The following is a 16075-nucleotide window of genomic DNA, read 5'->3' as shown; positions in this document are numbered from 1 at the left end:
GATTAGGGATTGACAGGCGAATCGGGAAAAAACCGGGAAAATCTTTCGACGCTCAATATAAGTTTTATATTCGTTGCAAAATCTTCCATTTTTTGTAGTTTAATAGTAGAATGTTCAAGGTTCACAAAACAACTCTGAATATGCATGATAATAGCTGCTAACTTATAAAAAATCGCGTTTCAAATTAACTTCCTGTGGTGGTCATTAATTTAGTGCTAGAAACTTTGCTCTCTTTTATTTATTTGATAATAATAGAAGACGACTATGATTTATAAACGTTATTTAGTGTTTGAACCAGCATATATATTAAAGGTAAGTCTCAGTTGTTATTGGTTTTAATGTATTTGATTAAATAAAAATACATGTAAAAATCTGTTGTTTTTGGGGATATTGGGGACGTCTTAGGTACAAATAACAACGAAAAAGGGGTCAATTGGGATGAGAATACGTGAAATGGAAACGACCTAAGTATAAATAGGTACAGGTTTGTAGGGTTGTCTATGTAGTTATAACAATATTTTTTAAATTTGTTGGTAAAAATCTGGTTTATTCGAAGCGAAATTGGGAATAAGTCTTTATTTGAAATAGATAAGCAATTTAATATAAGTAAGTCGATTTTGCAGAGACATGTAACAAGATCAATGAAATCTCAAGGTGGACAAAAATGTCTAAGTAATACATAATAAAATATTTAATATTTGTTCAGAGTTCATCTGATTAATCCATGGAATAACCGACACACCTAATCTCTTAACCCAGATAGAAATATCAGCACTGTCGATTGCACCTATAATTGAGGTGATGTCTGCCATGTACTTTTGTCAGTTTTTCAATTTTTTTTATTGATGATCACTTTGTTGTTGCAACTAAATAAATAAATAAATTAAAACTATATATAAAAAATAAAAGTAGTGCCAACCCTAGGAAATTTCTCATTTCATGCCAATTAACCGCAATTTTCGGGTAAATAGGGATTACACCTATTTTTGCATTTTTTGCTTAAACTGGAATGCTAGTTGCATAATTTTAAATTAGACAACAAAGATGCCCCCAAGACTCAATCATTTTGATCCTGATATAGCATTATATACATCAACAACTACCTTAAAATTGCTCATAAAGTTGGAATTTGTCCCTAATCGCCCCATTTTACGGTATATAATTTTTCCAGTTTATTTTTTACATTCTTTGAATTTGATTAATGATGTCATATTTAGCAATTGTCAATAAGATTTGTGAAGTGTTAAAATCGCTATGTTAAGCAAAGGGCTCCACGACAACACCTATAACAAATGAAGAGACATATAAAATGGACAACGATTTCTTCTTAACTATTTTTATTCACATCTAGGGAACATTATTATCAGTACAACTTTGTTAGTCCGACGATTTTCTTCTAAAGAAATGGAGTGTCGCAAATAAATGACACACTAAGTTTATAGGTACTATCGATACACATTAACGACTATCTGTGATAACACCCAAAAACCACTGAAGTATGCAACCTATAGAAATGAAACATCAAAAAAAAAAGGGGGGCCCCTGCGACGTCACCTGGCCGCTAAGCGCGGTGGTTTTAGTGCTGCCCAGTGTGCTTAGTACGAGTTTTTAACGTTCTCGATAGCGTAAAAGTTAACCCAATTTTGTATGCAGTTATAACAGCGCCCCTAGCGGCAAACGTAGGCAAATGATCCCATTCCAAACAAATATGAGCTAACTTTTACGCTATCGAGAACGTTAAAAAACTCGCACTAAGCACACTAAAGATTTTAATGTAATTAGGTTTTATCTTCTTTTTTCCTACCTAAGCTGATAGCCTCTCAAGGCTATTTCAGCGTAACCTTAACTAGTAGGTGAGCTCGCGGGGCTCAAACCGGAGAGTTGCTAACACTGATCCTAGCGAGAGCAGTGCTTCGCAGAATCTACCACCGGATCGGAAACGCAACCCACTGAGAAGATCCGGCGAGAAACTCAGTGGGCTGTGTCTGTGTGTTAATTCGATCGTCGCGCCCTTCATCGCAAGCGACGGGTTCGACGAGGACGGCGACCGGTAGGTTTTATTGAGCGTTCTGGGCTCATTTTATTTTAATGAGTAATTATTTGTAGAATTTATACTTTAATTGGAATAATACATGGATATGTGTGAAATCTAAGAGAAGCTCATGCTTAAAATTTGCCAAGTAAACGATATGACAATTTTTAAGCTACCCTGATTTTATAAAGTTGTCGCTCAGACGCTTGACAGCTCAGTGATCGCAAAACATAAACATATGGCGTAGTACAATGCCATCTACCAATCTCTAGCATGGTTAATTTTATGATTAAAAATCTTATGAATTACTACGTGAAAACTAAAGGGAGAAAGGGGGGGTCTTGGCATATACTACGAGTGATCATTGAGGGGAGGGAGAGGTCGAAAAAACTAAAAAAATAGGTTACGTAGTATGGGTACGTTCCCTTACCTCTCTATTACGATCTATTTTAATTGTGTTGCTGGCCTAAAGTCCGTAACACACTACCGCACGCACCTCAAGATAGGTGCGCCACCGCACCGCACCATAAGTGAGAGTGATTCAAATTTTAAAATTCTCAAGGGACCACGTGATAAAAAAAATCTAAACACCTTCAGAACATTTATTTAATTACAAACTTCGATCAACAATAGTAACTAGATACTCGGTCGGTGCAGAAAATCCTCGTCTCGTCAAATAACAGCTCACTTGAAATGTGAGCTCTTATTTTGTTTAGTTCACTTCAAACACAGCCAATGTCAACCCGTCTCATAATGCCGCAGTGTGTATTCAAAACTTGCAAAAGTAATGCCCGAAAAAGCAATTTAACGGCTGGAGTATCTTACTTTCGGCAAGTACATGAAGACTAAGTATAAACTATATTTTAAGCTTTAAACTAATAAATAATATTAAATTTTGAACAAAATTACTGATTTTTAGCCACCGCTACAAATGCTGACCAAGGCTCGGCCAACACATGGACAAACGTTTGTTTAACAGAACAGTAAAACACACACACACACACACACACAGTTTTTAATATTTGTTAGAAGTACTTCAAAATTAGTTGGTTAAAATTGGTTAGTGCTGCTTTTGTGTCTGTTTGTTGGACTCTCATGAGATACTTAGCTTTCCTTTTTATTTTAGCTTTCCTAGCAATCACGTGTGCAGAATGGATCTCGATTGTCGCCAGAGAAACAAGAGATGACTTTTATAAGCCAGCTAAGATCTCCGCTCATTGACACTGGACATCTTTGCCTTCCGTGCTCACGGCTACTGAAACGTGGCCGAAACATTGTAATAAAAATACCGCGCTTGAAACCGTTTAAACGTTGTTTTATTATGTACACTGGTCGCGAAAACTTAAAAATATACTATAAAAATATATATTACACAAAAACGTAACTGTTCGAAACATAGCAACCCTATTTTCCTCACCGCGGCGGAAGCGGGGGAGAGGCGTGGAGTGACAAAATAAAACGACGTGCATCGACGAAACGCAATCATTGTCGGTCCCGTAAAACTGTATTAACTTTGATCCGATTAATAAACCAGCTTTAAATACAGTCCACTTTTATTGATATAAGCCTTGCACCCAACATCTCATCGCAACGGCGCCAACATATGGTCCTTCAAACCTCAACATTATCGGAAGAAGATAGTACATCGGGTCTTTCAAAGAAGTCTTTTGGAGCCTAGGACGCCTATCAACCTTCGTGGGTCTACATTCCGCTGGAAATTCGTCGCCACTGCTTGAAAAAGAAGATCATCTGTTTTTTCAACGCCTACCTACACTTCAAATTCAAGCAGCGCCTCAGGTGGATTACCTTCGTGGAACGCCCATAATTATCTACTCTACAGAAGAAGTCCGAATCCAGCTCACCGACAACATTTAAAAAACAACAATCCAACAAACGTACAACATTGCCGCATCAGCTGAGTACAACACAATCAACACCATTATTCAAGGTCTCATAGGATCAAGTCACAGGAGGTTTACAAAGAAAAGATACGTAAGATCGTTCCTTATATTTTATTCTTTCCATTCCTCATTAACATTAACATTAACATTCATAACCATAACAATTAATTGCTACCGTCAACATTTTCACTATTAACAAAAGGTCCAAAGGTCATTCTTCTCATTCTTGTCAATCACTTTTTATGCTTCTCATTAAGTTTTTATTAAACACAACATAAAATAACACAAGAGCTTTGCTTTTCACGCTTGTTCATTTCATCGCTAATATAATTTACATTTGCACATTTCGTTAGGTATAGCTTTAAACTATTATTGTAGTGTATCATTTGCTTGACACTAGATTTAGATTTAAATTCACAATTTCATTTTAATACTAAACTTTTAAAATAACTCATTCGCCGTCTAATAAAACATTGTAGAAACTTTTATTTAAAAAAAAATATACATATCGCGGGTAGTTTGAAATATAACACTCCTTAAGTACAGCTGTTAACAATTTTTGCTATTATACTTTATTTAGGGACTTAGATTTTGCTTGGCAGTCTATTGCTATAATTTTTTTGGCAGGGTCAACTTTTGCTTTTAGTTGCTTCATTGCCTTTGGGAAGTAGATAGTTGGTACTCGAAATAAAGATGCCTGAAGGCAAAGTAAAAGACTTAATTAAAAGGAGGGCCTCAATAAAGGCCAAAATAACACAATTCTCTACGTATTTGGATGTCCTACGGGGTTGTGATTATCTCAATGATGTGCAATTCTCGGAACTCCAAGTACGTCTTGAGAAATTCGAAACCTTATACGGGGACTTCGACACTTTTCAGAGTGAGATCGAGATGCTGTCAGACGCGCCGGAAGACCATTATAAGGATCGTGAGTCCATTGAGTCGCAGTACTACAAGCTTGTGGCTTCTGCGCGTACGCTGTTGGATCAACGCAAAAATAATGACGGTAGGTCCGAGGTAAGCTCTGAAAATGGCATGAAGAATACCACCGTGTTAAGTCAAAAGCCAAACTATATTAAGTTGCCAAAGATTGATGTACCCCGCTTTGACGGTTGTTACCAGCACTGGCTTGAATTTCGAGACACTTATATTTCTTTGGTTCATGAAAACGATATCCTTGATAGTATTAATAAGTATCACTATTTAAGAGCTTCTCTTCATGGAAGCGCTGCTTTAGTAATCAAAAGCTTAGATTTTAAAGCAGATAACTACTCTTCCGCGTGGACTCTTCTCTGTGAGCGTTATGACAATAAACGCTTACTTGTCCACAATCACGTCCAAACTCTTTTTAATGTTGACGTCATACAAAAAGAATGCAGTAGGAGTTTACGACACATTGTAGATGTAACCAACAAAAATCTTAGAGCCTTAGCCACATTGGATCAACCTGTCGAGCATTGGGACACTTTGGTGATTCATATGATGGCGTCTAAATTGAACAGCATCACTAGTAGGGGCTGGGAAGAGCATCGTAATACTCTCAACGACCCTCCAACTCTAAAAATATTTACTAAATTCATTTCAAATAAAGCCGATTTATTGGAAACGTTAGAGGACGCGCGTCGAATCAAATCTAAAAATGAACATTTTAAGCTTAAAGCACTAACTACCATTAACAAAAATAAAACAGTTGCGTGTCCGTTATGTAATCAGGAACACTTCTTGTACGCGTGCGAGTCTTTTAGAAGTTTGTCGATTGAAACACGTATTAGGAAAGCAAAAGAGCTTAGAGTGTGCCTTAACTGTCTGAGGCCTGGACACACTGATTCTAAATGTAAGCTTAGCCATTGCAAGTACTGCAAGTTAAAACACAACACGCTTCTTCATTATACGAAGCAAACAGCCGCAGTTGAAACCGTTGTCGTGTCAGCCACGGCTACTGTTACTTCATCACACGTTTTACTCTCTACGGCGTTAGTTCAGGTTTTAGACTCTAAGGGGCAAACGCACACTGCACGTCTTCTTTTAGACAACGGGAGTACTGCTAACTTTATTACGGAGGATCTCTGTCATAGGCTTAATTTGAGAACGAAGCGTGTGGATTACATGGCATGTGGTATCAGCAATAAAACCTCGGCGTGTAATGAATCGTGTTTGATAAGCATACGTTCATTAGATGGCAACCACAACTTTAACATCAATTGCTATCTCTTGAATAAAATTACGAACTCTTTACCCTTAGCATATTTAGAAAATAAAAACATAAATATACCATCGGGAGTATCTTTAGCGGATCCAACTTACCATATTCCATCCTCCATTGACATATTGGTCGGAGCAGATGTTTTCTGGAATGTCATAGGTACAAACCGTATTCAACTAGGCAAAAATAAACCTGTTCTTTTTGAAACCAAACTTGGCTGGGTAATTTCTGGTTCCCTCTTAAACAAGACTAACTCTAAAGATTTACATTGCTTATTAAGTTGCGATTCTTCAAAGATCACCACAGATCTTACTAAATTTTGGGAGCTAGACTCTATACCATCTTCAACAATCCACGATTTAAATAGTCATCCGTGTGAAAAGGTGTTCACTGAAACTACAACGCGCGCTGAAGACGGACGCTTTAACGTGACTTTACCTTTTCATGAATCACCAAAATGTTTAGGAGACTCGTACTATATGGCCAAGCACCGGTTCCTTTCACTCGAAAGGAGACTAAAATCAAACAAGACATTTAGAATGCTATGCGGTAGCTTTATGCGCGAGTATCTCGATCTTGGTCACATGAGTGAAAATATCCACAATACTAACAATAACGTGGTTCAGTATTTCCTTCCTCATCATGGTATTTTAAAGGAATCGAGTACAACTACAAAATTGCGAGCAGTCTTCGATGCATCTGCTCGTACATCGACAGGTAAATCACTAAATGATATTCAGGTAGTAGGCCCCACGATACAAGATGATTTATTTTCAATTTTAATACGATTTCGACAACATCTGTATGTGGTCGCGGCCGATATAGAAAAAATGTATCGACAAATTTCATTAGACAGTTCTCAACGCCCTTTACAACAAATTTTATGGCGATTTAATCCTTCACAACCCATAAAGACGTACACACTAAACACATTAACTTATGGCATGGCCTCAGCTTCTTTTATAGCAACCCGATGTCTTATACAGCTAGGCAATGAAGCTCACAATGACGATGTTAAGCGCGCTATATGTCATGACTTTTATGTTGATGACTACTTAGGTGGAAGTTACACCATTCACAGCACCATAGAATTGTGCAGAAAGATTAAGGTTGCCCTCCAGTCTGGACAATTTAATCTTCGTAAATGGCATTCCAATAGTTCTGAAATTCTCAGAGCTCTTAGCGATACTTCGAATGATAACGCAGATTGTGTAGATCTGAGTTCCAACGAACACTCGAAGACTTTAGGTCTTAATTGGAAATGTCGCGTTGACAATTTATACTTTTCGATAAATTTGTCACCTTCACTCATTATAACAAAGCGGTATATCTTGGCTACCGTAGCCCAAATATTTGACCCGCTTGGCTTAGTTTCGCCTTGCATTGTAGAAGCTAAGCTTTTGCTGCAAGATCTCTGGAAACATAAATGCTCATGGGACGACGAGATCATGGAACCTTTAAAAAAGACATGGCTTAACTTTGTTAAAACCTTACCTCATCTCAATTATATTCTAATTCCGCGCTGCGTTATTTCTCAGCCGATTGGAATACAGCTTCATGTTTTCACGGACGCATCGGAGAGAGCCTACGGCGCATGTGTTTATGTTCGAAGTGAGACGTCAGACGGATCCATAAAAACCATTCTTTTAGCATCAAAAAGCAAAGTAGCTCCTATAAAAACTACTACGATTCCAAGACTGGAACTTTGTGCCGCCATGCTTGGTTCCAAATTATGTGAAAAGATCACCATGACTTTAACATTAAAAGTAGAAAGGTGTTCATTTTGGTCGGACTCAACCATAGTTCTCGGTTGGATTGCCTCTTCTGCAATTCATTTGAAAAAATTCGTAGCTCATCGTGTGTCTGAGATACAGAAAATCTGCGCTGGACACGAATGGCGGTATGTCCCTTCAAAGGAAAATCCAGCAGACTTGGTATCTAGAGGATTGAACGCTAGTCTTTTACGTAATTCCGCTTTATGGTGGTCGGGACCTTCATTTTTAGCTCAGGACCCATCACACTGGCCAACTAACCCAAATTATACTGATCATCTTCTAGAAACTGTTCATGCTTTACACATAAATCAAGGCTCTTCAAAAAATTGTATATTGTCAAATCTAATTCAGAACACATCTAGATTTTCTAGGTTAATTCGCGTGACATCTTATATCTATCGTTTTATATCTAATTGTAATCATAAACATTTACAAAAAGGGAGGCTAACTGACTTAGAATTAAGAAATGCAACAAACCATTTATTATTTGTAGCTCAGGAAGAATCGTTTTCTGCAGAGCGTTCTCTTTTAATCGCTGGTAGGCCTTTACCGATTAAAAATAAACTTATTTCTTTGTCACCTTTCCTCGATAGCGATGGGTTGATGAGAGTTGGCGGTAGACTCAACAATTCAGATTACGAATTTAATATTAAGCACCCAATTCTTCTCCACGCTAACCATCGTTTAACTAATCTAATATTTGAAATGTTACATCTTAAACATTTACATTGTGGTCCTAAACTCTTATTAGCAATCACTAGGCACAACTATTGGCCCATTGGTGGCAATAATTTAGCTAAAAAGGTTGTGCGAAACTGTGTGACGTGTTGCAGATTTAAGGCTACTACTGTTCAGCCACCCATGGGGGATTTACCACGTCAACGTGTGCACCTGGAATATCCCTTTCTTCAAACTGGCGTTGATTACGCTGGCCCAGTGTTGGTAGCAAACCGGAAAGGTAGAGGTTCTAAACTAATAAAATCATACATCTGCGTGTTCGTATGTTTGGCAACAAAGGCCGTACATTTGGAGCTTGTCTCAGACCTGTCCAAGGATGCATTCATTGCTGCTTTGAATAGATTTACTGCGCGACGCGGGAAGCCACAATCAATTCTGTCTGATAATGGTACCACCTTTGTTGGAACGTTCAATGAATTATCCAAACTTCTTAGTCGTACCCTACCTTCCGATTTGGCAGAGCAAGAGATTAAATTTTCTTTTATACCGGCATACACACCACATTTTGGCGGACTTTGGGAGTCAGCCGTTAGGTCTACGAAATATCACTTGCGTAGAATTTTAGGGCTAACACATCTCACATTTGAAGAAATTACGACTTTATTAACTCAAATTGAAGCCATTTTAAATTCAAGGCCTCTCATTCCTCTCTCAGATGATCCTTCGGACTATTATCCTCTCACTCCAGCTCATTTCCTAATAGGACGATCTTTACTCTTTGTACCTCAGCCTGATTTAACAAATCATTCAACTTTAACCTCTCTTAAGAGATTCCAGCGTATCGAGTACCTTAAGCAGCATTTTTGGCAGCGATTCTCCAATGAGTACGTCGTGTGGCTACAACAAAAAATGAAATGGCCGACTCAAAAGGGAGACTTAAAAGAAGGTATGATGGTTGTCATCAAGGAGAAGGGACTACCACCTCTTATGTGGCTGCTCGGACGCATTATTCGCCTTTGTCCTGGACGAGATGGAATTACACGTGTGGCAGATATCTTAACCAAGAAAGGTGTTATACGACGCGCTTACAACAACATATGCCCGCTACCAGTCAATATTTGAAGTTCTTCAACCCGGGGAGCATGTTCGAAACATAGCAACCCTATTTTCCTCACCGCGGCGGAAGCGGGGGAGAGGCGTGGAGTGACAAAATAAAACGACGTGCATCGACGAAACGCAATCATTGTCGGTCCCGTAAAACTGTATTAACTTTGATCCGATTAATAAACCAGCTTTAAATACAGTCCACTTTTATTGATATAAGCCTTGCACCCAACATCTCATCGCAACGGCGCCAACAGTAACTCTAATAAAATAATAAATAATGTATAGATACTAACAAACATAAATTTCCAAAACATAAAAAGTAAACAATTAAACTTTTGCTTTTATTCATTAATAAATTATTTTAGTGTTCAACGCGACTCCCTTACCTCCTAGAGTAAACAGAAATCGAAATTTCAAGAATCAAAAATAAATAAAACAAAACGATGTTAGTTCAAATTCAAAATCATTTATTTCAACTTAGATGTCAGTATGGCACACTTGTTGAATGTCAAAATACAAATAATGTTAACTCTACCACCGATTCCAAAAAAAGCCACAGTCCTGAGAAGAACCGGCGAAACAAACTCACCTCAGTTCTCAGAGCAATAAAGGGGAAAAGTACTTTATTTGTTGTCGCGTAAGGTTGATTTAACATTAAAAGTTGTTTAACATATGTTTTTTTTTGTTTGTAAGTGACAGGATTAATTTATTACTTTGCTCATTTTATGTGACGAATGATCGTAAGTATTAGATAATGTTTTGGAGATTTGTGACTTTATTACAAAGTGCCATAGTCGTAATTAGTTTGAACTTAAAACTGTTTCAAAACTTTTTTCTCCGTTTGTTAGTAAATGAATGTAGCTATTTATGTGTATATTAACGCGGACAGCTTTTGCTTTATTTTTGTACATATCCCTTTATCTATAGTCGGATTTTTAATTAGACGAAGCCAGCTGACAGTAGCTAATGTCACTTTGTGAAATAATGTTGCTATATTTAAAGTAATAGTGATGCGTTCAGTTCTCGTTCAGTCACATGAATGAACAATGAGTGTGAAGAGTTAATCATTAATTTCAAACTATAAAAGAATATTATTTATATTTTACAATAAAATTGTATTAAAGTGCTCCCTCCATATATTACTAGTAGTATGTAACTACAATCAGTTTTTTTTTATTTTCATTACCTACCTATAATTGTTATATTTTATACGTCTACAATTTCAACTATATGATGTATTGGAAATAGGACAGTCTTACAAGCTTCCTCGCAATGTTTTTCTTAATGTTTAAAACACTCGGTATTCACTACAGGTAGATACTATAGGAACATAATATTTCGTCGAAAACTCGTTGGTATGTACAAAGCACGCCTAAAATTCGAACCCCGTACCCGATATCGGCAATTCGCCACACCAACTATTCACTAGACAATCGAGGCAATTTCATTAATTCAGGAGTTTTTTCAATCGTTCACTTTGTCACAACACTATTTTTATTTCATCAAAAACTGACAACACAGTAAACGTCAGTTCACTTCGTCTAATAAAAAATCCGACTATAGTTACTATTGATGATCGAAGATTACAAACATCATTCCTTATGACTTCCGCTCTAAAATCACTTAATACAAAGGACAATGCCCAAAAGTGGGCCAACATTGTCTAAACTATTTGTACTTGAAAAACTATGCCTTATTTTTTCACGTTGTTTATGTATCAACATTTCTTTCACCCTGGCATTGTTTTACAAAAAAAATAATTATTTATTTGATAACATACCAAAACTGAGTGCCATAGTTTTTAAATTCGCCAATAGGCAAAGGGCTTAGCCCATACAGCCTTATAGTATATATATATATATATATACTGCCAAACGAAAGTTGTCTGTAACTTGAAAAATAAATTAAAAAAATAGCGAATGGTTCTAATTAGTTTATTTTTGTTCAATTCAATATTTCTAAATTGTAATAATTATTATTACTTAAAACCATGAATTATTTAATATTTTTAGATATGAATGATTCCATTAGTAAAAATCTCAATGGCCTACCATTACTGTATTCTTATTAGATAATATGATCAGAGTTTTGGCAGCAACCCGAGTGAAGCGTCACTTGATGTTTTATTTTAATGTTTTTTATATAGTTTATTGTGAAGTATAATATATAAATTGGGTTTTGTTTTATGTATTAAAGGTCAATAATCGTTGTTCACGATTATGAGGCATTGGAATAAAACTGTGGCTAACATAGCAATGACTGTTTTTTTTTTTTCAAGATAAAAGGTCTGTGGAAATTCACGCTCACTCAATGTGCTATTCATCGATTCGACGTCAAAACTCCCAAAAAGCAATAAAACCGGCTTTTTATTGACATTAAAAAAATATAACTACGACAGACTAGGCTGTATAGACTACGCTCTTTGCCTAATTATTGGCGAATTTAAAAACAACAACAACAATATCGTTGCCTGCTTCCGGATTTTCATTTCATTTTATTATTATTATGAGGATATAATAATAATAAAATGTACGTAAGGGCTTATTTCTAGCAACATGAACCACAATTAACTTATTTAATACTGTAAATAATTAGTAATTATTGATTTCGAAGAAAACAACAACTTAATTTTAGCTGCAGAAAAAAACAGATTTCTCTTAAACCTGGCTGATCTTGTACAGTGGCAAATATTTTAATATATTTGTGTTTTCGACAAGATGTCGATATAAATCTAATGTTTTAGATATAAATGTGTCGATATCATGCTAATGCGCTTTTCAGATCAATGATTAACCCCACAAAGCCAGTCATTCTCCTCGACTCAATTACTAACTGCCCTGACGGCAGCCTCAGGCCATGTATATAGCCAATTACACCTTCAAACAGCACTTCAATAAGGCCGATGTTTTGGGGATGTTAAGCCAGGCGGTTCTTTCCTGTAGGCTTTTTCTGTATTATATATTTTATAATGTTCTCGAACTGTACAATTTTTATCTTTTGCCGCCGCACTGTTTCATGTAGTCTTTTTACTTTCTTCCTTAAGAAATCACATTTATCTTCAAGTTTTTTTATTTTATGCGTTTGGATCTGAAATAAAAAATGATTATAATTGATTACACTATGTTTATGTGTAGGCGATCACAAATTTTTTCATCAAATGTTTTTCAATATGAGCATTGCTAACTGGCAGTTAGTGGGTCCAGTTAGAGGATGCCTTAAGGTAGGTCATGGTGTAGTATACGTACCAGTAGATTATCCACTCCTGAGGTGCCAGGGACAGAAGCAAAAGAAGCAGTACACACGGCAGTCGTCGTCATGGGGAGCTGTGTATAAAAAAAGTGTGTTTAAACCCAGACTAAGACTAAAGGCGCCCACTGATTACCAGTTCCCCGGAAGATATCGACCTGTCAGTCAGTGTCACAAAATTTGGCAGCTCCGAACACTTGCCAGGCTGATATAGTAGAGTGAATTGATAGTCGGTGGGCCATTTAACTGAAGTACCTATTAATTCTACGCAGATAAAGTCACGAGCAAAACTGGTAGGTACTGAAAATTGGCAGTTCTTAAATTATCCAGCTATCGATAAATAAGTTACTTACTGCTGATGTTGCAGCTTCTGAAGGTTCAGAAATAGGAACAGGAGCAAGATTCCGTGGGAGGCCAGTCTGAAATAGTTATATAGAATGAGAATGACATAGATCACAACCAGTCATAACTAGCATATCAGTAATAATGTAGCAGCAACAAGTATTCTTCCTATTCGTACACTCTTGACAGAGTGGTCGTGGTCATGGATCAGTCGGATCCTGCGATATCGATGCTCTCGCGATGCGACGCCATGTGGCACAAGTATATCAAAGGCTAAAAGTAAAAGTAGAAATTTCAACTACACGAGCAGTCTCCATGAAGGTGAAATGCACGAGAAGACATATTAAGGCCTTCAACTGCGAAGACGGAGCAGGAATTATATAATAAGCCAAAAATCTAATGACTATCCTGCTAATCATCGTCCCACCATAACAAACTTTTATATTAATTTTGATTTTTTATAGCATGTTTTGTTGTAAAATAATATGTATGTATTAAAATATGTATAATAACTAACTTAACTAAACTTAAAAGTATATACAGTATAAACTCTCTCTACTCTTACAAATTTCGAGGGCACGGCATCATCTCGTAGTCGAATCACATCCAGAGTTTTGTTGAAACATTTATCATCAAAATGTCGCGAGCAAATATAAACATCTTTTACATTTGACTTTATATTTTCCATTCTAATGGCTTCCAGCCACTTTTTCTTTCTACTCTCATTTCTTGGGATCCTATAAAATATGTTTTAATTATTATTTTTGTATGTTTTAAGCTGGGTAGCATGATAAAATAAGAAATAAGCAATCATATTAAATCGATATCGAAGTCGATAAATGATGTACAACCCCAGCTAAAAAATTAACATTATTTAAGCGTAAAAATATAGTTAAATAAGTCAAATCCATTAATGACCTTTATCTGCACATGAACCTTGCTAATTATAATCTTCCCGGCAATATTAACAATAAATTTTTGATGTTATTTATAGCGTACCTGTGTATGGTTAAAGATGGCTGATTTGGTGTTTTTTTTTTGCCGCACCCTATTACACTACACATTGGCATATTTGGCACAATTATTTTAAATCACAAAGAAAATTATTTATTTTGATTAAAACCACGATTTTTTGACAGTACGGTACCGGCTGAACTGACTGACTCTGACAATGACATTTGTTGGCGCGCTAGTGGTGGCTGAAGTATGAAACCATAGACCTTTATAGTAGGGACAGTGTATGAAACCTATAGTCATAGAGTTGTAGGTACCGTAAAATGGGGCGATTAGGGATTGAGAGGCGAATCGGGAAAAAACCGGGAAAATCTTTCGACACTCAATATTAGTTATAAATTCGTTGCAAAATCTTCCATTTTTTGTAGTTTAATAGTAGAATGTTGAAAGTTTACAAAACAACTCTGAATATGCATGATAATAGCTGCTAACTTTTAAAAAATCGCGTTTCAAATAAACTTTCTGTGGTGGTAATTATTTTAGTGCTAGAAACTTTGCTCTTTTTTATTTGTTTGATAATAATAGAAGACGACTGTGATTTATAAACGTTATTTAGTGTTTGAACCATCATGTATATTAAAGGTAAGTCTCAGTTGTTATTGGTTTTAATGTATTTGATAAAATAAAAATACATGTAAAAATCTGTTGTTTTTGGGGATATTGGGGACGTCTTAGGTACAAATAACAACGAAAAAGTGGTCAATTGGGATGAGAATACGTGAAATGGAAACGACCTAAGTATAAATAGGTACAGGTTTCTAGGGTTGTCTATGTAGTTATAACAATATTTTTTAAATTTGTTGGTAAAAATCTGGTTTATTCATGATGTTTTTATCTAGAACTTTTATTCAAAATTATCAATGTGTTATTTTATTGTTTGGTAAATATTTATATTATCAGTTACGTATTGTTTTCTATTTTTAGATATGCCTCGCATGTACGTATCAAAGAGTGCAAAGCCTTATAAGAGATATTATCCCTTAATATTAAAAATAGCAATTGGGAAATTGCCTAATTGGGAATAAGTCTTTAGTTGAAATAGCTAAGCAATTTAATTTAGGTAAGTCAATTTTGCACAGATATGTAATAAGAACAATGAAATCTCAAGGTGGACAAAAATGTCTAAGTAATACATAATAAAATATTTAATATTTGTTCAGAGTGTCAGTTTTTCCATGTTTTTTATTGATGATCACTTTGTTGGTGAAACTAAATAAATAAATAAATTAAAACCAAGTAGTGCTCACCCTAGCAAATTTCTCATTTCGTCCCAATTAACCGCAATTTCCGGGTAAATAGGGATTACACCTATTTTTGCTTTTTTTGCTTAAACTGGAATGCTAGTTGCATAGTTTTAAATTGGACAACAAAGATGCCCCCAAGACTCAATCATTTTGATCCTGATATAGCATTATATACATCAACAACTACCTTAAAATTGGTCATAAAGTTGGAATTTGTCCCTAATCGCCCCATTTTACCGGTACTTATTAACTCCATGCCTATATTTTAAGTCTATGTGCGCTACACATGGCGGATTTTCGGCCTCATTAGGTATTTACGTATATTCATGTTTTACTTTATGTAATGTAAAAAAAAAGAGGTTAGCCGGAAGGTGTTTGCAACAGCTGGATCTTTGAGACGGTTACGAAATTTTCTTCCAACTGCCACTAAAACTGCGCTTGCACAATCTCTCCTTCTTCCAATTCTTGACTACGCCGATGCCAGCTATACTGATTTAACTGAACAACAACTTGATAAACTTGAGCGGCTACAA

General features: G+C 36.0%; 2 protein-coding genes across 2 annotated transcripts; one reads left to right on the top strand and one right to left on the bottom strand.

The window, feature by feature from the left end:
• Positions 1-3417: 3417 nt before the first annotated feature.
• LOC149499939 (uncharacterized) lies at positions 3418-9892 on the top strand. The gene is made up of 2 exons (XM_089737973.1): positions 3418-4950; positions 9418-9892. Exons 1-2 carry the CDS (start codon positions 4627-4629, stop codon positions 9709-9711), a joined length of 618 nt encoding a protein of 205 aa, XP_089594099.1. The 5' UTR covers positions 3418-4626; the 3' UTR covers positions 9712-9892.
• A 1724-nt stretch (positions 9893-11616) lies between these two features.
• LOC114250650 (THAP domain-containing protein 1) lies at positions 11617-14474 on the bottom strand. Its single transcript, XM_089737840.1, has 5 exons — positions 14284-14474; positions 13850-14021; positions 13296-13361; positions 12942-13019; positions 11617-12783 (listed from the first exon to the last, which is right to left on the bottom strand). Exons 1-5 carry the CDS (start codon positions 14352-14354, stop codon positions 12613-12615), a joined length of 558 nt encoding a protein of 185 aa, XP_089593966.1. The 5' UTR covers positions 14355-14474; the 3' UTR covers positions 11617-12612.
• Positions 14475-16075: the final 1601 nt, after the last annotated feature.

This window comes from Bombyx mandarina, chromosome 24, assembly GCF_030267445.1.
Source record: "Bombyx mandarina strain Sakado chromosome 24, ASM3026744v2".
NCBI classification, from domain to species: domain Eukaryota; kingdom Metazoa; phylum Arthropoda; class Insecta; order Lepidoptera; family Bombycidae; genus Bombyx; species Bombyx mandarina.
This window is presented reverse-complemented; position numbering and strand designations above follow the sequence as displayed.

What these genes read in the sequence shown, in the direction of transcription:
- LOC114250650 (XM_089737840.1), bottom strand. Translation starts at nt 14,354, where the DNA reads ATGCCAATGTGTAGTGTAATAGGGTGCGGCAAAAAAAAAACACCAAAT. An exon ending in CAGAAGCTGCAACATCAGCA is followed by an intron (nt 13,020 to 13,295) that starts GTAAGTAACTTA and finishes TTTTATACACAG; the next exon opens with CTCCCCATGACGACGACTGC. An exon ending in CAGGAGTGGATAATCTACTG is followed by an intron (nt 12,784 to 12,941) that starts GTACGTATACTA and finishes TTTTTATTTCAG; the next exon opens with ATCCAAACGCATAAAATAAA.
- LOC149499939 (XM_089737973.1), top strand. Translation starts at nt 4,627, where the DNA reads ATGCCTGAAGGCAAAGTAAAAGACTTAATTAAAAGGAGGGCCTCAATA. An exon ending in ATAATGACGGTAGGTCCGAG is followed by an intron (nt 4,951 to 9,417) that starts GTAAGCTCTGAA and finishes ACCTCTCTTAAG; the next exon opens with AGATTCCAGCGTATCGAGTA.